This window comes from Phyllostomus hastatus, unplaced genomic scaffold (genome assembly GCF_019186645.2).
Source record: "Phyllostomus hastatus isolate PE091 unplaced genomic scaffold, TTU_PhHast_1.1 phas_contig_308, whole genome shotgun sequence".
NCBI classification, from domain to species: Eukaryota; Metazoa; Chordata; class Mammalia; order Chiroptera; family Phyllostomidae; genus Phyllostomus; species Phyllostomus hastatus.
The window spans coordinates 1,098,587-1,121,365 of record NW_025333848.1 but is presented as its reverse complement, the minus strand read 5'-3'; the positions used below and the strand labels follow the sequence as shown (position 1 = coordinate 1,121,365).

The 22,779-nt window shown below is 33.2% G+C and overlaps 1 protein-coding gene across 1 annotated transcript in view; it reads left to right on the top strand.

The window, feature by feature from the left end:
- The window catches only part of LOC123819416 (alpha-1-macroglobulin-like), a 49,592-nt gene that overhangs the window by 6,565 nt on the left and 20,248 nt on the right, over positions 1-22,779 (top strand). Inside the window, exons 7-17 of the mRNA XM_045839762.1 lie at positions 304-388; positions 2,436-2,559; positions 4,181-4,295; positions 6,383-6,492; positions 7,975-8,136; positions 8,861-9,088; positions 10,183-10,246; positions 14,376-14,518; positions 17,327-17,476; positions 19,757-19,921; positions 21,588-21,693. Of these exons, the coding sequence (XP_045695718.1) occupies positions 304-388; positions 2,436-2,559; positions 4,181-4,295; positions 6,383-6,492; positions 7,975-8,136; positions 8,861-9,088; positions 10,183-10,246; positions 14,376-14,518; positions 17,327-17,476; positions 19,757-19,921; positions 21,588-21,693 (1,452 nt within the window). The remainder of the gene's footprint in view (positions 1-303; positions 389-2,435; positions 2,560-4,180; positions 4,296-6,382; positions 6,493-7,974; positions 8,137-8,860; positions 9,089-10,182; positions 10,247-14,375; positions 14,519-17,326; positions 17,477-19,756; positions 19,922-21,587; positions 21,694-22,779) is intronic.

Here is a 22,779-nt window from a genome sequence, read left to right as displayed (position 1 = left end):
TCTAACCACGACGATCTTCAGAAACTTAAGGTGCTGCTTTCCTTCCACCCTTGAAATACTGAACAAATTCAAGACAAGAAGATTCTAAGAAATGTAGTACCAGCTTAACCAAATTAATGTGACACCAACTGCCCATGATTGTGAATGACATCTCCTTTCTCAGTAGTGTCCCTACTGTTCCAAATTATAAATGAAATCATTTCACCTAATCTTATGATAAAGGTTCTGTAATAGAATTATTACTAACACTTGCAAGATCTCCTGCCCATTCTCACCTCTTTTTTTTTCTTCTACTGACAACAGTTTTGCCCAAATTTGAAGTCCAATTGAAAATGCCCAAGACTATTGGTTTTCTAGATGAAACATTTGAGGTAACTGCATGTGGCCTGTAAGTTACATTTCTTGTCTCCTTTCTATTTTCCTACTTAATTTGTATTGCAAATAACTGTTAATGGACTTGGAAATATTTTAACTACAGAAGGAATGACTCTCCCACTTGGATGAGCCCTGATTAGGGAGCAGGAATAGTAGCATATGACATTTTTACTAGTAACATTAAAGACATTTACTGAACACTTAAAATGTACTAAACAATGATTGAAGTGCCTTGCACTTATTAACATGTTTTAGTCTTACATTAACCCTGTAAGATGGGGATAGTTATCCTCAATTTACAGATGAGGAAACTCTAACACATAGAGGATTTAAAAAAAACTTGCTCAAGCTCCAAGTAGTAAATGGCAGCCTGGAATTTAAATCCAATAGTCTGGTTACAGACACTGAACTCATCACCAATATTCTCTCCTCTGCAATTTTTTTTAAAAATCTAGCTTCATAAGCATTTTTATTTCCCAGGCACTGTGCTAACTTGAGCCTAGACTGTCCAACCCTGGAGCTCATGCTTCTGTGTTATTCTGTGTCCTATCAGCCCCATTGTTTTTATTGCTCCGAATTTCTTAAACTATGGAAATTTAGAAGAAGCTAAGCTGGCCCTTTATTTTAAATGCTGGATACATAGTGTAGAATTCAAAATATGTGTCATAGTTATTTCTTCCCAGACTGCCTCTTCATGCAGTAGAGCATTCTCCACATGCACCAAGGAGAGACATTATGCCTTGCTTTCAAAAACAGAATGAGAAACATGTTTTCAATCTTCTTACCAGTTTTGATGCTTTAAGTTTTTCCAGCATAGGAAATACCTTTTGATTCAGACTTAAACATAAGATTCAACAAAGTGATCAAAATGTACTAAATAACTTATTATTTTATTGTACTTGTAGAAATTTGGGGAAAACATTAAAAAAGGGGAGAAGTTTGGGGACACTGAGCCCAATCTCCACCTTTTCCTCACAGTTTGGGCAATAGATTTCAAACTTAAATGTGCATTAGAGTTTGTGGAGGTGCTTAGTTAAAATGTAGATTCCTGAGCCTCACCTATAGAGAGATTCTAATCATGAATCTCAGAAGAGATTCAGGACTCTGAATCTCAATATGTATATTCAAGTAGTTTCAACATAGGTGGTGTGTACAGCATACTTTGAGAAACAATAAACTAAATTTGACTTCTCATCATGTCTTAGTCCATTCAGGCTGCTATACTAAAATATCACAGATTTGGTAGCTTATAAACAAGAGGAATTTATTGCTCACGGTTCTAGAAGCTGGGAAATCCAGGATTGAGTTGAGAGCATAGTCAAGTTCTGGTGAAGGTCCTCTTTTTGATTCAAAGCTGATGCTTTCCCACTTTGTCTTCCCATAGTGGAAGAGGCAAGGGATTTCTCTGGCACCTCTTGTATTAAAGCACTAATCCTCCCATCCATGAAGGTTCCACCCTCATGATTTAAGCACTTCCCAAAGGCCTTACACCCTAATATCCTCTTTGGAGATTAGAATTTCAAGATACGAATTTGGACACACACAAACCTGCAGACCATACCACATTATATCCTTCTTTCTGATTTGGCAGAACCAGAATTAGTCATTATGATAATATTTATTTATAACATTTTTGTTTCATGGCTAGTGCTTTCCCATGTAACTTCTCTTTTATCCTTTTAAAATACATGAAAGTTAAGAGGTATTTTCAAAACTGGAATCATAACCTAGATAGTCTGACATCAGAGAAAAACAGAAATAAAATCAGCTCATAATAAAACCTCACCGCGGAAGAGGAAAGATCTGAGCAAAACCACATTGTCAATTTTCCATGTGGAGGTGTTTCAAAAGATTCAATATTTTCTCCACATAACTTATAGATGTATGCTTACTCAGATAATTATGACAGTTTCAGAATAAATGCTTTTAAAGTACAAATGCTGTAGAAGGAAATACAATTGTTCTAAATGAACAAGATGGGTATATGAATGGATCAAGTCATGAGAAAAACAAGTTATTTATATTAAATATATTTTTGTATGACTGCTTTATTGTTGTAGATATACATATGGAAAGCCTGTCCCTGGTCTGGTGACAATTAATGTATGCAGAAAATATCCACGATCCCATTCCTCCTGTACAGGAAGGCATTCACAAAGTATCTGTGAAGAATTCAGTCAACAGGTATATGGAAACCATTCTCCCCAGGATATTAAAACCAGATCTTTGCTTTCTCCTGGATTATAATACTATGAAGAATACAATAGAACACTGTGCTCTGAACATGATACAATAGAGAACAGGTTTGAAATAGTCACTTTGAAAAATTGTGAAGTAAGGGAAACATCATAAAATTGTGTGGTAACATTCAGAGCCCACTTGAGGGTTAGGCTCATGAATTTAGAGTGATATTTATTTGACTAGTTTTATAATTTTCTTCCAACTGCAATCAACATGCCAGGTAAAAGGGCAGAAAAGGATGTAGAAGTATCTAAAATTTACTAGATAAATATGAAAAAAATCTAGTAGCCAAAATATTTAATATATCAGAGAAACTAAGATTAACTTTTATTTCCAAGTGAGGCATGACCTCAATATATAATTAAATACAATTAAATTTTTATGCAGTAATTATTTTCATGTAACTACAAAAATAAAAATAAATCTTTATTAAAACATGGCTCTCAATGTTTAATTTAGAAATCTGATTATAGTCATGTGCTGCATAATGATGCTTTACTCAATAATAGGCCTGGTCCACTACTCTCTGTAATATCCCAGTGCAATGCATCACTCATCTGTTTGTGGTGATTCTGATGTAAACCATCCTAACGCTCTACCAGTCCTATAAAAGTATAGCACATACAGTTAGGTACAGTACATAATATTTGATAATAAATGACTATGTTGTTGGTATAGGTATTTACTATACTATACTTTTTATCATTAGAATGTACTCTTTCTACTTATAAAAAAATTGTTCTTTTAAAACTATATGCCACATCATGCCAGCAGCCGCCTCATATAGCTCATGTTTACTGTGTCTCTCTTGATTGCAGCATCTTCTCTTATGTTGGTTTACCCTCATGTTGTTTTGCACAGTAACATGCTATACAGGCTTATAGCCTCAGAACAACGGTCTATCCCATCCAGCCTGGGTGTGTACTAGGTTATGCCATCTAGGTGTGTTCAAATACACTCCGCTCTGTGATCTTTGTACAACTATCTCAAGATGCATTTTTCCGAATGTATTCCCATCGTTAGGTGATGCATGACTATGTTATAATAATTCATCTACTCAGTGAATACTGAGTAAAATACATTTGTTTTTATTAATTTTTGAGACTGAGAAAATACAATTCAGAAAATATATCCTTAGACAATATTTAGGTGGAGGTGGTTACAGAGGCTTTTTAGTTGTTGTATCTAGATTGTGTTTGCAAGAGCAATAACTGTTGGCCAAGAAATGAATGGGAAAAAGAATGTTATCATTTGAGGAATAACATATACAAAAATATAATTGTAAAATACTATGGCAAATTTGGACAATCCAGTAAGTTTAATATGGAAAAAATGAGATGGGCTCTCAAGAGAACAAAGGAGACAAAGATTGACAAGAGTAACTCAATGATTAATGAAGACATTTTATGACATTTTGGGGCTTAAGAAAGGGTAAGTGGCTAAAAGATGATCAGAATATTTGTGAAGTTTTCTTCTATAGCCAACAAAAAATTTCCATAGGTTAATAGCTAACTCTTTTGCTAGCAAATCAGAAGACTTAAGGCTTCTCTTTCTCTCTCTTCAGGCGGACAGTAAAGGCTGTTTTACACAACTTGTAAAGACTAAATTATTTCAGCTGAAACTGAAAGGGTATGGCATGGAGTTAAAAGTGGAAGCCAAGATCATAGAGGAAGGAACAGGTTTGTATTATTTTTAAGTATTAATTCTTCATTTATTAATTTTTTAATTTTTATCAAAATTTCATTCCATGTAAATTACTTTATTGTTTCTAGGGACTGTGAAAATAGCAAGATCCCTGTCCTCAAGAAATCAGAAATCTATAAAGAATTTGTGTGTGTGTACATATACATATACACACATATATGTGTGTATATATGTATGTAGATGTATAACCATAATAAAATTACCACAAGAAATACAAAACATATGAGATAAATGAATATGAAGAGAAATAATTAATTCTAACATAAAGCAAAAGAAAGTTTATATAAGCTGATTTGTATAGAATGAATAAAATTTTGAAAGATAGTTCTGGGCTGGGAAAGCATGATAAGTGTAACACAAATGTATTTGGTCTCAGAAGAATCTAAAAAAGTAGGTTGGTGCTGAGGTATGTAGAAAAAATAAATCATATGCTAAAGAAGTTGGACCTTGTTATGAAAAGTATTGGACATCAAGAAGAATGACATAAACAAGTTGACATTTTTAAAAGATAATTCTAACTGACATGAAGAGGACAGGCTAGATGAAAATAATGTTACAATGTGATACATAGGAACATTATTCAAAGATGACTCCAATGATGACAGATCTGGGTACTGGAAAATGGAAATGCCATTAACTAAAGTAAAGAGTAGATGAAAAACAACTATGCTGATGAGAATGTGTCCAAGATAATTAATTATAATTTGGAATATCAAAATGGAAGTTGAGTCATTCAGCAGATATTTAAAAACAAAGCCAGAGCAAAATCAAAAACAGAAATGTAAATCTGGAACCATTCCCATTGTGTCCATATCCTCCTAAGAGTAAATGCAATTGTTCTGAAAGTGAGGTCACTTAGAATTGCTAAATTGAGGCTAGATATTGACAAGAAGCAGCCCAAAGACAAACTACAGTAGTCCTCTTATCTGTGACCTCCCTTTCCACAGTTTAAGTTATCCGTGGTCAACTGTGGTCCAAAAATATTAAATGAAAACTTCTAGAAATAAACAAGTCATAAGCTTTAAACTGCACGTATAATTTGTAAATTAAACTTTATCTTAGGTATATTTGCATAGGGGAAAATAGTATATATAAGATTGGATACTACTGGTGGCTGCAGGCATCCAGTGGGGGTCTTGGAACATATCCCCCCGAATAAGGGCTACTACTGTGTAATTAAAAGGTAGTATTAAGTAAGTCAGCATAATAAAATTAAAGGTCAGGAGAATAGAGGGCAAATTATAAATGCTATTTTTTAGAAGCCACGAAAAGAGTTTCAGTTATACATATTATGTATGAATTACTTCTGAGTGTTCATTTTGTTAAGTATGAAATGAGACTCCTCTATTGGAAGCACATAGAGGATCTTTTAGACTTGATAGAGTGGTAATTTAGATGATGAAGACAAAATGCAGATTACACTTCATTGAATGGAAAAGCATCAGGTGTTGGTTATACCTTGGACAAGCCTTTCGGTGAAAGGAAGGGTCTTGCTTGAGAAGTTGTTTGTGTAAGAAATTTAAGCATATTTTTAGGCCAATGTTAGTAATTATGTCATATGTAAAAACTCTGGGAAGGGGGCAGAGATGCAAGAGAGACAAAAACAAAGATGGAGCAAAAAATCACAAAGGAGACAGGAAAAACTTAAGCACATAATTTGAATAAGTACAATACTTGTGAAACCACAGGAACTGAAGAATTATAGATGTCAATAATTTTTTATTTTAAAATATTTTTTCTTCTTTTTTAAAGATTTTATTTATTTTTAGAGAGGGGAAGGGAGGGAAAAAAAGAGGGAGAGAAACATCCGTGTGTGGTTGCCTCTCACATGCCCCATACTGGAGACCTGGCCTGCAACCCAGGCATGTGCCCTGACTGGTAATCAAGCCAGTGACTCTTTGAGTTAATATCCAATTGCATGTATTTTGTAAGTGCAAAATCCCCTGGAAGGATTAAGAAAAAAGGATATGGATGGTACTTTGTTGTGATGGAGTGAAGCTGGGATGAAGGTAGGAGGTGAATTGAATACACAGAACTGTTCAACTCCACTTATTTTTTTCAGGGTTGAAATTAACTGGTCATGGATCATGTAAAATCACAAATACCTTAAGCAAACTGGTATTTAAAAAAGTGGATTCATATTATAGACGTGGGCTCCCTTTCTTTGGGCAGGTAAAATATCTTTTCAATATAATCATAATTTGTGGATGTAGCTTTTAATAAAGTGAGTTTTCATATCACAAAATCAAAATGTATTATGAAAATTAATATTCATTTACAGTAAGAAAATAAATTATAGCAAGTTACAAACTTAAAAGGCAATGTCATCACAAAATCCAGAAAATTGAAGCGTAATTTTATCAACTTACTTTCTAATACAGCTCTATATTCATTTTTTCTGAGTAGTTTAGGCTGCATATTCTTTTAAACAATGATTTTATAAAATAATTTTCTAAAGAAAAAGTAAAAAGTCTTTCAACTAGATAATTAATTTTTTAAATTATTGACAATTTTTAATTTTTCTCAAAAAATGGTTTTTATTCAGTTTCAAGGCTCAGTATTGCTAATACTGTTGGTAAATTTTAGGACCAAGATTCAATTTAGTAATCAATTTTCTTTTATATAAGAAATGCAAGATTTCTGGGCATATTTGTTTTATAGTAACTAATCTTTGAATTGACAGTATATAGCCAATTTCCTCATTTTAGTGGCATAGTATGAATTTTATATTATCTTCATTTATTCTAGTATTTCATATTAAATTGACAAAATAATCAATATATAATATGATTAGACAAGATCATTTCAGGTTGGTAGCAAAGCATGAGGAAACTGAAGACCTGAAAGATTAGTGTAACTTGGCCAGAAATTTAAGAAAGATGGGAGAATGTCCAAGGCTCTAACTATGAAACAGCTTTTCAAAAGCAAAAAACTAAGAAGTAGCCAGTGTGACTGGCTGAGTTAGAAGGTATAACTGTATTGACTGACTAGCTATAGGTAAACTAAAACAGATCTTAAGGGGCTTTTTAGTGTATGTTTAGAATTTTGAATTGATAACTTACTGAAGATTGTAAGAATAACATGATTAGTTTAGATGAAGCAGTACAGAGAATGGTTTAAAGCAAGGATGAAGCAGCAAGAAGATGGACTGCATAAGATTTAATAGAAAGCTAATGGAAACCACGTGGGGAAAAATGTTGTGGTTTTAATTAGAAAGGTAGCAATAGATTTGGAGAGAAGTAAATAGCAATAAAATATGTTTTACAAGAGAAGAGATAGCATTTGGCAATGGGTTAGACATAGGCAGTAAAAGAGAAAATGACAGGAAAAAGACCTCAATATTTCTGCATAAACTATGGGATGGATAGAAGTACCATGTACTAACATAGAGAATACCAGACACGAAGAAAATTTAGAAAGGTAATACCATGAGTCCACTTTGCGATATTTTCAGTTGAATGCCCAGGAATTATCTAAATTGAAATTTCAAAAGTAAAAGTAATTCAGAGCCCAGAAAGCAAATCTTATTTTTAGATTCTAAGATCTTCGGTAAATGACAATGACCAAGATGTCAATGGTGAACATGACAAAGAATGGATGATGATGTTATGGCTGTATTATACTAGAAACCAACTATCGCTTTCATATTTCCAGGTTCTTCTAGTTGATGAGAAGGATCAGCCACTCACCAATAAAACTCTAGCTGTCACTTTGGGTGTGACTACATACCATTCCCACTTTACTACGAATGAGCATGGTTTGGCCACCATTGCCATTGATACCACCAACCTCACGTCTTCTTCCATTATGGTTACAGTAAGTGGAAAGAGCATCAGGAACCAAAAAGACAGAGATCACTAGGGCCACATAATTTAAGGACATATGGGAGGCACATGATTCGAGCGATAAAACAAAAGGTGATATAGAGTAAAATGGAAATTAAGCAATGTAGAGAGTTAAATTGTAAGAAACAAAAAAATTTGTTTTATTGTTGTCCAATTAAAGTTGTCCCAATTTCCCCCCATTCTCTCCCCCCCCACCTCCCACTCCCACAGAAACAAAAAGATTTTTGTTATAATTTTATAGATTGGCTGACTATGTTAAATTAACTCTGTTTACAACATCATCTAGTTTCAGGGGATATTTATTAGGTCACTTTGATATTCCCTTGAAAATTTTAATATTTTTACAATTTTATAATAAAATTACATTTTTCTTGATTTCTTCAGTATACTATTTTTTGTCTTGTGCTAAATATTCAAATTCTCTTGTGTGATTTACAGCCATATGGGTTATTAAGAAAAACAAATTGGTCTTGAATGTGAGTGAATATCTACTAAATCAGTACAGTATAACCTAAAATAAACTTAATGGAAAGTCATTCATAGATTATGTGTTTTATTTGGGAAAGCAGCCTATAATAGAACCAAGAAAGCATGGTTTATATAAAATCTTCAGTAAATTATAGAAAGTGACTAACAAAGACAGTATATAATACATATTAAAATAGACTATGTAAGACTTTTATTCCTTCCATTAGGTCACTTACAAACAGAATTCTGGCTGTTTTGATAACCGTTGGCTTGAAGAAACTCATTCACAAGCAGAGCAAACTGTAAGGCATGTTTTTTCTCCGAGCAAGAGTTATGTTCACCTTGAACTTGTTGTTGGTACCATAGCCTGTGGGAAAACCCAAGAGATCCGGGTGCACTACATTCTCAATGGACAGACTGTCAAAGATGAAAAAGAGTTAACCTTCTATTATTTGGTGAGAATGAAAGCCACTGTAGCTCTTCTCAGTTGTGTAGATCCCAAAAGACTGAGTTCCTATCTAAGTAATGCCCTTTATATGATATCAATATAAATGTGCATATTTTTTGTTTTTATGCTTGAAGAGATGCTTTTAGTATATAAGTAAACAAAAGATAAGAATCAAGAATGCATTGAACAAGAAATAAAAATATTAGACAATCTGGAAAATATTTAATTTTGACATTAATGGGAGAAGTAAAAATTAAAACAATAAAGCAGTAGCATTGTATACTTATAAAGGTTTGAATAATTTATGAAGTTTATGACTGGTAAGTCCAGGTAAAAGTACCTTCACAGACATATTATAAATTAGTGTGATATTTTTGAGAAAAATATACCTATTTATGTCCCCAAATTAAATATACTCAAAGCTAGTAGTTACCCAAGTAAGTCATTATTACAAGAAAAATGTTATGTATAGAAAATTCTGTATAGGAACATTAACTATAACATTCTCTAAAATTTTAGTAAAAAATTAAATTTGACAGTAAGTTAGAATCTTAGCTTTCTTTATTGCTTCCTGCTTCTGTACCTTGGACAATGTACCTACTATTATCTGTGAAGAGAAAAGTCAGTCATCTCACCCTAATACTGGAGTTGGCATTTGTAAGACTTTATAACATTACTGTGTAAATTAAATACAATCCTAAAACTATTTAGTTCAGTGCTTAGAACACAGAGAGTGTCAATACATTTACTTTTGTGGTTTTCTAAATGAAGACTATAGAAAATGTTTACATATATTTTATATCTGTTTTCATTATAGGTTGTTTTGCATATAATAGATGTTAAAATACTTTTAAAAGAATATGTAAATTTGAAATGATATTTACAATGCAAAGTAAATATCAAGATAAACTTTGTAAAAGTATATGTCACTTAAAGCACATTAATTATGTGTATAGGAATGTATTAGAAGAGAAATTTGGAGATCAAAAATAATTTCTGGATTAAAGTAGTGAAATTTTTGTTTATTTATATGTTAAAATTTTGATTATGTTTAATATGTGCCCTTCAAAATAATATTAAATGCATTTCTCTCTGTCTTAGATTAAAGCAAGAGGAAGCATTTCCCAGTCCGGAATCCATGTGTTGTCCATTGAACAGGGGGACAGTGAGTACTTTCAGGATTTCCTAGTTTTTCTCTCATATTGTCAAAGCAAGAAGATTTTATCAAGAATAAGTTATTTTTACATTAGAGAAAACTCTCAACGATTCTCTTCCATAAACCAAACGTGAGAAAACTCACACAAAAGTTTTATTTTAGTTTACTTAGTATTTTTCTTCTTTTTTACAGCATATCTATATTTTAAATTTTAGTCCTAAAATATACTCACTTTATAATGATTTTTAAAATGTAGAAGATAATTGAAAATGCAGAAAATCACCAAAGAAAAGTTTTACTCTGTATGTTTTTGTATTAGTTTCCTATTGCTTCTGTAATAGGCTGCCATACACTTTCTGACTGAAAACCATGCAATTATTATTTTATAGTTCTGTAGGTCACAAACCTCACTGTGCTAATATCAAGGTGTCAGCAAGACAACTTTCATTTTAGAGCTTTAGATGATTACCTGTTTCCTTGCTTTATCTAGCTTCTAAAGAACTTTCTCTCTCTCCCTCTCTCTCTCTCTCTCTCTCTCTCTGTTTAAAGGTAAATATTTATTAAAATGGAAAATCAGATCAAGATAAATTGCCAGTGCCATAAAATTATGTATACTAACTTTATTGGGATGATCACTTAGTACGTTATACAATGTCTGATCACTAGGTTGTACACCTGAAACTAATATTGTATATTAATTATAATTTCAAAGTTTAAAAATTATATAAAAATATTGTATAGAAAAAAGGGAAACATTTCTAGTTTCTCATCCCTGCCTTTCTTTTTTAAACATTATTGTGATTACATTGGGCCCACTTAGATAACCCAATATAATCTTCCCATCTCAAGGTCCTTGACTTAATCACATTTGCAAAGCCCCTTTTTCTATATAAAGTAACATATACACATGTTTTCAAGATTATGACATGAATATCTTGGGAGATACATTATTCTACCTCTGGTCCACCCTCTGGTCCAAAATGTTCACATCCATCTCACAGGTAAATTGCATTCACCCCATTCCAACATACCTAAATGTCTCAATGCATTATATCATTAACTCAAGTCCAAAATCTCACATAAATCTCATGAACTCAAAAGTCCCAAATTTCATCATCTGCATCATCTAAATTAGATGTCAGTGGGGCCCTAAGTATAATCAATTCCAGGACAAAATGTGGTATCACCCTCGTTTCTGCTCTCTGAGCTCAAGGCTTCACTTGCAGAATCATTTTCTTTTTCATAAAGTATAGCATATGTTTGCAACTTAATAGTTTAATCAGCTTGTTTCTTGTCTGTAGAATTTGATGAGTCTAATATCCTCCTTTCATTTTACGCTGTCTCTGTCTTTTTTGGCCCAAGCTGGTGGTGTTTCTGCTGATAAAAATTTCTCAAAAATTCTAAAGATCTCCCATATGTCACATGGACTCACTCCATTAAACAAGAATATTCTCCACAGATTTTTCTTGAACAATTTTATCTCTCTTTTCAGCTCTTACTGAGATAGCTTAAGGGATCTGTGATCTTTCTCTTCAATTTTCTGGAAGAATTTATTCAGACTTGTTTTTTGTTTCCTTTAAATATTTTATGGAATTTATTAGTACATCCCTCTGGACATCAAATTTTTTTCTGTGAGAAGGTTTTAGCTAAAAATTCAGTTTTTAGTGAGTTGGTACTTCTTTATTTAAAATAATAGCTAATTAAGTGGAAGCTAAAATCTGTTGTCATTTCAGATTTTCCCCCACAAGATGCAACAGTGATAAACGTGGCTAAATTAAAATGATGCTATGTTCTCTTTGTCAGAGCTGTTTTTAGCCCTAGTGTGAAATTGGAGATTTTCATCTTGACTTTGTCCTTTAACATTTTTAAAATGTTGTATTTTGCTATTCTTAATACTGGAAAAATGCATATGATTGATTTTTTTTAAAGTCTCCATGCATGGTATCTCTTGACTAAAAGCAATCTGAATTGGTAAGTGCCCAAATACTAATATAGAGCCAAATAAAGGAAGACTCATTCACTTGAAGCTAGGAGTAAGCACTTGGGAGTGTACATTATATATATATATATAAAATTTTATTATTGTTCAAGTACAGTCATCTCTTTTTACCCTCACCTCCCACCCTCAGTCCTACACCCCTTTGGCTTTGTCTATGGGTCTTTTATACATGTTCCTTGATGACCCTTCTCCTTCCTTCCCCTGTTATCTGTCTCCCTCCTCCCCTCTGATTACTGTCTGTTTGTTCTTTATTTATATGTCTCTGGTTATATTTTGCTCACTTGCTTGTTTTGTTGATTAGGTTCCACTTATAGGTGAGATCACATGGTATTTATCTTTCACTGCCTGGCTTATTTCACTTAACATAATGCTCTCCAGTTCCATCCATGCTGTTAGGAGGGAAATTTATTTTCTTTCTCCATCAGGTTAGCTATTACTTCTTGAGTGAGATTTGATGGTGTATATAATTCAATTACTTTGTCTAGTTGTCTAAATTGTCTACTTTATTGACATAAAACAGTCCACAATACTTCTTATACTTTTAATGACTGTAATATTTATAGTAATAATACCTCTTTAAGTCAAGATATTGATAATTTCTATCTTCTCTATTTCTTGATCAGTCATGTTACAGGTGTATCAATTATGTTGATTTTCCTAAACAAATGGCTTTGGTTGAATTGATTTCTCTCTGTTTTTCTACATTTATGTCATGATATCCATTGATTTTTGTTATTTATTCCTTTTGCCTACTTAGCATATAATATACTCTTCTCAGTTTCTTCATGTGTAAGCTGAGGTAAATGATTGAGACCCTTCTTCCTTTCATTTTTTAAAATATTTTATTTATTTTATTTTTTTAGAGAGGGAAGGGAGGGAGAAAGAGAGAGAAAAAGAAACATCAATGTGCGGTTGCTGGGGGCCGTGGCCTGCAACCCAGGCATGTGCCCTAACTGGGAATCGAACCTGCAACACTTTGGTTCGCAGCCTGTGTTCAATCCACTGAGCTACGCCAGCCAGGCCTTTCTTCCTTTCTAGTGAAATTATTGGTGCTATGCATTTTCCCCAAAATACAACTTTAAATACGTTCTACAAATGCTTACATGGGAATTTAAGATTGTTGCTAAGAGCATATCAAAACCCAAAGTGCCTCATAAAGCAATTTCTTCCAAATTAGTTCTTGTAATAAAGTTTAAATGGAGTAAGTACTAGAGGGGTGGAATGATTAGAAAAAAGTATTTTTTTAAGAAAAAAGTACTTCATTTTATTTGATTGTATAAATGGTTGTTTTTTCATTTGTCTTTTACTTGTAAAAAACCACAATGCTAAATTTAAGTACTTTAATGTATAACCATTTGTTAACAAAATTCATAAAATTATTAATAAAATTAATTTCTGCCTATGTTTAATCTGGCTTCAGAAATCCACCTTCATACAGTTTCAGTATTATTATTTCAGATTTATATTGATCCTGCTGTTTTTTATATTTTCACTGCCAGCTGCCTTCAAATCTTTTGGAAGGCTATATTTTTTAAAGAATGTTATGCTACAAAGATCAAACTTAAAACATTTATGAGAAAATTAAGCAGGTACATTATATAAGTACTATGCAATTCACACAGAAACAACCACTAAGATAAATTCAGATAATTCTTTTATAAAGATGAGAGGCACAGCTTGTTTTATATGTGATTATTTGTACCTATATCTCTGCTTCTTTGTAAATGATCTGAGGGTAGCAACTGTGTTTCATTCTTTGAATTGTCCTCATGCATATGGCAAGAATTGTGTTGATTTGGACCATAGATAGAGATAATTAAAGATATCTAGAAGTTCTCTCTTAGCTTCTTTCTTAATAAATATTTTCTAATTTAAAAACTGAGACATGCTCTAAATGTTTTTTTCTACCTAAGCGGAAGAAATGAACAAATTAACCTAAATCTTTCAGGAAAAATGTCATTAGTTCAATGTATATTTGTTGAACACTACTATATGCACAACAGTATAAATGCAAGTTTTTTCTTACTTTAGTATACTCCAAATATAAATAAGCAAAATTATTTGAGAAACTCTTCTTTATAAAATTGAGAACTCTTCCCTCTTCCTAATCTATTTTCTTAAACTTCCTTTATTCTCCAGTGAATGGGGTATTTTCCTTCTCCTTTCAAGTGGAGTCAGACATTGCTCCTACTGCCCAGTTGCTTGTTTATACTATTTTACCCACTGGAGAAATTGTTGCAGATACACAGGAACTTGAGATTGAAAACTGTTTTGCCAATAAGGTGGGTGTTTTGCTTAAGCCCAGTCCTTTTATCCAACTCTCTTTTTGAAGTGTATAAAATAAGAACAAACGTATATTAAAAGACCATCATATAATGCTCCTAAAACTTGCCTCCAAAGGTCCTCTAAAGGCAGAGAATGATGCCATACCTTGAGAAGTCTAGTGGGGTAGTCCAAATCAGATTGCCATTAGCACAATTATTCAAGTCTCTTGTTTTATCTTAAAACTTACATGAAATTAAGAATCTATTTTTATAAACTTTTAATACCTTTAATTTTGAAATGTTTTGTTCACATTTTTTTCAATTAAAATTGATGTTTCACAAGGATGTGTCAATTTTATCCCATCATGCCAGCTTGACACACTTCCATGTACTACTACAGAAACCAGTGACTTGTGAATTTAAATTTAGTTTGATAATACAGAACAAGGGCACATGTATGTACCGCATTTTGAGAAACATAGCCTGAGCACTCCAATAATGGCTACAGCATAAAAATATAACAGGTGAGATCTTCATATATTTAAAAAAACACATAGCTGTAAAGAGAGGCCTACTGAGATATAAATAAGCATTATCCCAACAGATTGTGGTGCTGTAATCTTAACATGAATAATCACATAGGATCCACCAACTACAGGTTATCTTTTTAAATCTAGAAGGGCTTTTTAACATGGGTTTTTTTGGATATTAAAACAATATGCATTTATAGCAATTGAACAATTCTGTATTTAGTTTATCTATATCTTAATATACTATGATCTAAAAAATACAGAAGGGATTCTCATATAAATGTTTAATTCCACCTTACAGAAATGCTATTAAACCAGAACAGGTGTCCAAGAGCATACTTTCTGTCCTGTTTAAATGTTCTGTGTGTTTCGTATGAACCAGAAGAAATTTCTGCTTTGAATTTCAATGCCCACATTGCTAATCATAGACAGTTCATTGTTTGTTAAACCTTAGAGTGTCTGTGTTATGCTACAACTTCCAACACTCATTCTAGCAATGGTCTCTCTGTGGTGCAAGTACATGAAAACTCTTGTGTAAAACCACAAACTTGCACATACAAGCAAAACTCCATACACATTGTGTTCAATCACTTATGTCAAATGTCTTTTAACTTACCATTGATCAGACATGGAGATCAGTTATGAAAAATAAGCAATTATAGATGATGATTTATCCAATTTTTAGAAGAAAGTACACTATTTTTATTTACCACAAAAAAAATCTAAAAAGAGGGCTATCAGAGTTAACAGTTGAGGCCCCTACAAAGTCAGACATTCTGACAGGACAAAGAACAAACAGTAAAGAGTGGGCTGAGAACATGAAGAAAGATTCAGGTCAGTTTGAGACATGTGTTCCACCAAACCAATATACTTTAAATATTTTTTCAATTTTGGTGGGGTAAAGGAAAACTGTTTCCTATTCAAAATATTTACTCCTTTTACTTCTATTCATATGCCCCTTTTTTACTTTAAAAATAACAGATTTAGTATAAATATTACATAATATGTAACAGTTTAATTTGCCTGTCATTTTTAGCCAGATGTAATTATTCAATGAAGATTACATTACTTAATATGGATTGGTACAGACTCTCAAAATATAGTCTTTTTTGGTTCTCATGTCCATAAGACATTTTATGTTTCTATCATATCCATTTCTTAGCTAAAAGTTTTTTCAGTTGATTATAATTCCAAATAACTGACTTGATATGGACATAAAACCATATTTTAATGAACTTAAATTTTATAAAAATAAAACACATGTGTTTAAAACAGAATTCCCTATAAGTAGCATTTTCATAGTATAATGAACTATAGAGATGACTATTATGGCATCTTGAGGAAAAATCAATTGTTTATTTTTTCATATATGTCTCATAATACATAAATCCAAACTATTACATTAATTCAGTAGATGGCACAACATATGCCATATGGCATAACATAAGGATAATCATAGTTACATTCAGCAACACAAGTCAAATATTTTTTCACAAAACACACTGACTTTTTATTCCGATCCAAATCAGCTTTCAGTTCAAGAACCTAGACTACCTGATGCCACTATAGTAACTAAATTTTTAATTATTTTATTTTATGTTTTGACTATAAAAATCATGTTGTACACAAACATTAAGGAACCAATAGATTTACTTACCAGTGAATCCCTACCAGCCAAAGCAGAATCAAATATCTGAAAAAAAATCGTGCATGACTTCCCATTATTTTATAGTTCTTATTCTTTATTCACTGTTCTTTGGATTTCTCAACCAATTAATTCTAAGGATGAATATTAGATATTTCATTTTTAAGACTCAATAAACCTCTGATCCTGATAAACATTATTACACTTCTTTAGAATGTCAGATGACTAAGACTGTCAATGAGGGAAGACTTGGGTTGGCTGATCTCAGAGGTAAAGTGCATTTTTTCCCAGCATCCTGCAAAATACACACATTCATCACAAAAACGCTGCATAGAGAAAAGTCAGTTGTAAGATATCTTCTTTAGCATGTGTATTCTTGTTCCCATTCAGGATTCTAGTTCATTGTGATCAAAACCAATTTATATTTCACCAGTTATATAAGGAGTGGGAAACCTGAGTTAACTAGAGCCACATTTTCAGTTTATTCCAAAGACGGTTAACTGGTCATCCCTAGGTGGATTCACCTCTTAATCCTGCTCTAAAAAGGATGAACAGAAAGGAAGTATAGAAAGGACTAGGCCTAGCCTGAGGTAGAAGAGAGTCTGAGATTGTAATAGAAAATTTGCTGCTATAATCATATTTTCTTGACAGGTAAATTTGGGCTTCTCCTCAGCCCAGAGCCTGCCAGCCTCAGACACCACTCTGAAGGTCACAGCCACTCCTCAGTCCCTCTGTGCTCTTCGTGCAATAGACCAGAGTATGCTGCTCATGAAGTCTGAAGCTGAGCTCTCACCTCAATCAGTGAGTCCTATTTCTATCTTGATTGTTAGAAAATGCACATATGATAAGACCATTTTTGGAAGCTGGAAGTTATAATTGCAAAGGACAAGTCCTTCAGCACATCAGGCATAATGTATTGTTTTGAATGAGTTGAAATTCATGCAGTTCCACCAAAGACATTGCACAAGGTGCTCACATATCATCTCATTTCATTCTCTATTATAATACATTCTCAGTGAAGGAACAATCTTACTCACCACTACATTCCCCGTGCCCATCACAGAACCTTATATATGAAAGGTGCTCAACATATTTTAATGAATGAATAAATATATAATAATTCTTTAAGATGGATTTTATTACCTCAATTTTATAGATGAAAAACAAAGCTAGGATAGACTAAGCAACTGTAGAAAGAGTATGCCTCAAATATATTTTAAAAGTGGAATTCCGACCAAATTTCACTCAATGCCACTTTCACTGCACCACATTTCAAGTTCGTGTGTGAAATACCAGCTTTTTAAGCTTCCTCTAAAATCCAGGCACTTACTCACTGGTTTTAATTATGGACAAAAGAGAGTTTTCACTCAAATTTGTCTTTTAAAGATGTCTCTCATAATAAAACATTTTCAAAAGGACCCTAGAGTTTACAGGCCTCACAGTCCAATTCATTTATTTAACAAATATTCATGACATCTTGACTATAGGATGGATAATGTGCTAGAAATAGTTCTGATGGTAAACAATCAGATGCTGTCTTTTACCATTTCAGACTTACAGTCTTGTGAGGTATTAAACAAACAAACAGCAAAAACATAAACATATAGAGGTTCCCAGTTTTGATAAGAATAATAAAAGGAATAAACAGGATGTTGAGATAAAGGAAAAAAGAGTTGAACAATTTTTGACGTAGTAACTAAGGGTGTCTTCTTAGATGGTCAGATAATGAAAGGACTGGGGCAAGCATTACAATGAACGAAAGTAAGATGCCTGAAGGTGTGCAGTCAGAATAAGTCTAGAGTGTTCCAAAAAGGGATACAGCAATCACCTGTTATGTGGTTGTGACAGAGGGGGATGGTAGAGGCCATAGGTGGAATGGAAAGTAAGGAAGAACATCACGAGCTCTGCCCTTGGAGTGGAGATTGGCGTCAACGATAAATACAGTAGTAATTCACTGAAAAGTTTTAAGCAGGAGAATGACAATTTAGATTTATCTGTTAAGAAGATCCTGTTTGCTGCTGAAAGTATGCGAACGAGAATGAAAGAATAAAAAAAGTGAAGAGGTTGTGGCTCAGATAAGAAATGACAGCAACCAGAGTAGAAGGTCTGCTTGGGGTCCAGCATGTGTTTAATGGCCTCAACACTATATACCTGTGCAGGTGGCCTTATTTTGGGCAAAAGCTGAACTGGAAATGATTTATTTCAGAGAAAATAAGATGCATTCATTTTTTTCTCGATTTAGATGTGCTCCTAAAATAGTAGGCTTTAAAAAAATTTTTTTGAAAAACTTGGTAAGAACTTAATCATATAAAATGGGAAAGAGAAATAAATCAAATATTTACAGAGGTTATTCCTGGATGATGGAATAAGTGACTTTTGTTCTCTTGTCACACTTCTTTGTACTCACCATATTTTCTGCTTCCTTTTAAAAGGAAGCATCTGGAGTGTGAGACAGGTGACTTGGTTGTATTGTGACACAGCCAAAATGGGCTCTGAGACTTTGATCAATTAATTTCAATTAATTTGATTTCTTTCTATATTAATTTTTTTCTTTTTTATACTCATACGTTTGTTTTTCCATTATATTTTGTTGTTTATGCTATTACAGTTGTCCCAATTTTTCTCTCTTTGCCTCCCTCCACCTGCCCCTGCCCCAGCCCCACACTCCCATAGTGAATCCCCACACCATTGTCCATGTCCATGGTCATCCACGTACCTTCTTTGTCTAATCCTTCACCTTCTTTCATCCAGTCCTCCCTTCCCCTGTCCCTTCTGACAGTTGTCAGTCTGTTCCATATTTCTATGGCTCTGGTTCTATTTTGCTCATTTGTTTATTTTATTCTGGTTCTATTTTGCTCATTAGATTCCACATGTAAGATCATATGCTATTTTGTCTTTAACGAAAGGCTTAGGATCCATAACCTTTAATATCTCTCCATGATTCCTTATGTTGTTTTTCATAATGTTTTCATGGGAGTGTTAAACACTATGATCTTTTAAATCCCGGACTGAATATTATCACACTTAAAATTTAAAAAAAAAACACCACAAAACTTTTCTTTCCTTTTCTCAATTTTTCAGGTCTATAAGTTATTACCAGTAAAGAACCACTTTAATGCTCACTATGGACATAACACGAATGAAGATGCTGAAGGATGCATAAGTGCAGAAGACATAACTCACAATGGAATCCTTTACACTCCAAAGCAGGTCTTGGATGACAATGATGTTTACAGTATCTTTCAGGTAATCCTTTATCCTAAAAACAACCAAAATTGCTTTCTAAGTCCTTGTAAGCTGGAGAACAAATAGACTTCTGAGCTCTAGAATCTGATCCTGAACCTGCCCTGTTCCCAAACAAAACAATGATTAACTGAAAAACATTAAAACCTCAAATACATAGCCAACTTTGTATGCATACAGATACTTAATCATGAATTTTGAGGCACTTTCAATATTGTCTGGTATACTTTTAGGGCCCACAGCTTTAATTAAGTTGATCCCAAAGCTAATTCCTCACAATATGTGAGGAAGACATTTCCCATGGTGCCTCTGACACCTCTGGAAAGGTGAGTACTCAGTGGAAGACATTATAGTAGTCATTGGCTCAATAAAGGCATGTCAAATGACTGAATACACAAATGACTGAATACAATACATGAGCCATCCCCCTTGGTGCAGTAAAATTTCAGGAAACTAAAAGTAATCTTTCATGAAGAAAAGATCTATAATACTTGGGGTCGAGATGTTAGCATGCTTTAGGGATATTAGATAAAATGAATGTCTTTGGGATTAACTATAAGTAGGTAGAGTTATAAAAGGGAGTTTATCCAGGTTGTGAGACTAAATATGATCACTTCCAAAAAGGAACAAAAAGTCTCATTATGCCTAAGGAAAACATGTCATTCATCCAATAGAGGTACAACCTAGCTGTGAACAATTTAAGCCTCCTCCTTCTGTAATCTCCAGAATCATAAGGTGGTGGAAGAATACAAAGAGGACTCTATATTGAAAAGCTCATTGTTTCATCTTTAACATTTATTTCTTCTTTCTCCTTGTTCATATTGCTACCACCACTAGCCACTGTGCCTCAGAGTCCCACAGTTTCTGATATATTCTAAGACAAGACAGCTAGTAATATTCAACTGTGGCTACTGTTGAAGAAAGAGGAAGTTGGGGACAGGTGGACTCCACAAATAAAGCTACTTCAGACATGTGTGTTTTGGATACAGAGATTCAAGATAGTTTAAAAAAACTGACAAAGAAAAAAGGAAAGAATGAATTAAAGAAGGGATGAGTTGAGCAGAACCATTCAGGGGAAGCTATATTTTCCAATAAAACATAAACAAAGCAAAGTTTACTAAAACTGTGAAAAAAATCTCCAATCCTACAAATTAAAAAAATTAAAAATTACTCTCTGCAATAAAGCTATGAGCTATGTATGTTTGTGCACACACACACACATAAATAACACACACATGTATATACACACATGTGTGCATACATACATGTGTGTGTTGTCTATCTACACATACATGTGTGTTCATGTGTGTGTGTTTATACATATATATGTTATATTTGGGGAGAGAGGGAAGAAAACATCCAAGGCTAAAATACTCAGTTTCCTGTATACAAAAGATAATGAAAGAGGCATCAGCAGAGAGCACACAAAAATTTAGAAATAAGAATCAGAAGAAGTGGTTTCTAATCCTAATTTCTATTCATGAACTGGATACCCTGGACTTTTTGTATCTTCATTTTCACTTATAAAATATCTCTCTTCTCCATTATGTAGAATTTTCATGATACTATGAGCTATATGTATAATATTAGTAAAAGTATAATGCAAACTTAAGAAAACATTCCAGTCTTAGGATTGGATTAGCAATATGCTCTAATAATTTTCTTCTAGTCTGCAGGATTAAATATTTTTACCAACTCAAAAATCCACAAGCCATATTTGTGTCATCAGTCTGAAGGACTTTTAGACTCGTTGAGGACCACAGGATATTATTACGGTGAGATTTACTTGTCTGCTAGAATAATAGAACATTTTATTATATTACATTGCTCTTATAAAATAATAGAAAACAAAATAACAAAAAAGAAAAATAATTCTTTGCTAGGTTGAGTTGGCATAAAAACTGTAACTATTTTTCTTTTTTTCATTATTAGAAAATTTTTATTATTCACTTTTCCTTTAAACATGTAAAATCCCATAAATCATGTAAAAATAATCCTTAAAGTAGATGATCAGTTATATAGGACATAAACTATCTTTAAATATTCTATTTCATTCTCCCCAACCACATTATTTTTTATTGTTGTTCAATTACAGTTGTCCCAATTCTTCCCTTATTGCTCTCCTTTGCCCTGACCACGCGCTCCCTCCTAGAGTCAAAACCCACTATGTTGTCTCTGTCCATGGGTCCCTTATACATGTTCCTTGACTTGGCCCTTCCCCATCTTTCCCCCATTATGCCCTTCCCCTTCCCCTCTGGTCACTGTCAGTTTGTTATTTATTTCCATGCCTCTGGTTCTGTTTTGCTGTTGTTTGTTTTGTTGATTAGGTTCCACTTATAGATGAGATCATTGTCTTTCACCATGTGGCTTACATCACTTAGCATAATGCTCTCCAGTCCCATCCATGCTGTCACGAAAGGTAGAAATTCCTTCTTTCATTCTACTGTGTAGTACATCATTGTGTAAATGTACTACTGTTTTTTGATCCACTCATTCACTGATGGGCACCTAGGCTGCTTCTAGCACTGGGCTATTGTAAATAACGCTGCTATGAACATCAGGGTGCATAGGTTCTTTTGAATTGGTATTTCAGGATTCTTAAGATATGATCCCACCAGTGGGATCACTGGATCTGAAGGCAATTGCACTTTTAGTTTTTTTAGGAAATTCCATACTGTTTTCCACAGTGGATGCACCAATCTGCATTCTCACCAACAGTGTACTAAGGTTTGCTTTTCTCCACGACCTCATCAGCAACTGTTGCTTGTTGATTTATGAATAATGACCATTCTGACTGGTGTGAAGTAGTATCTCACCATGGTTTTAATTTGCATCTCTCTGATGGCTAGTGCTGCTGAGCA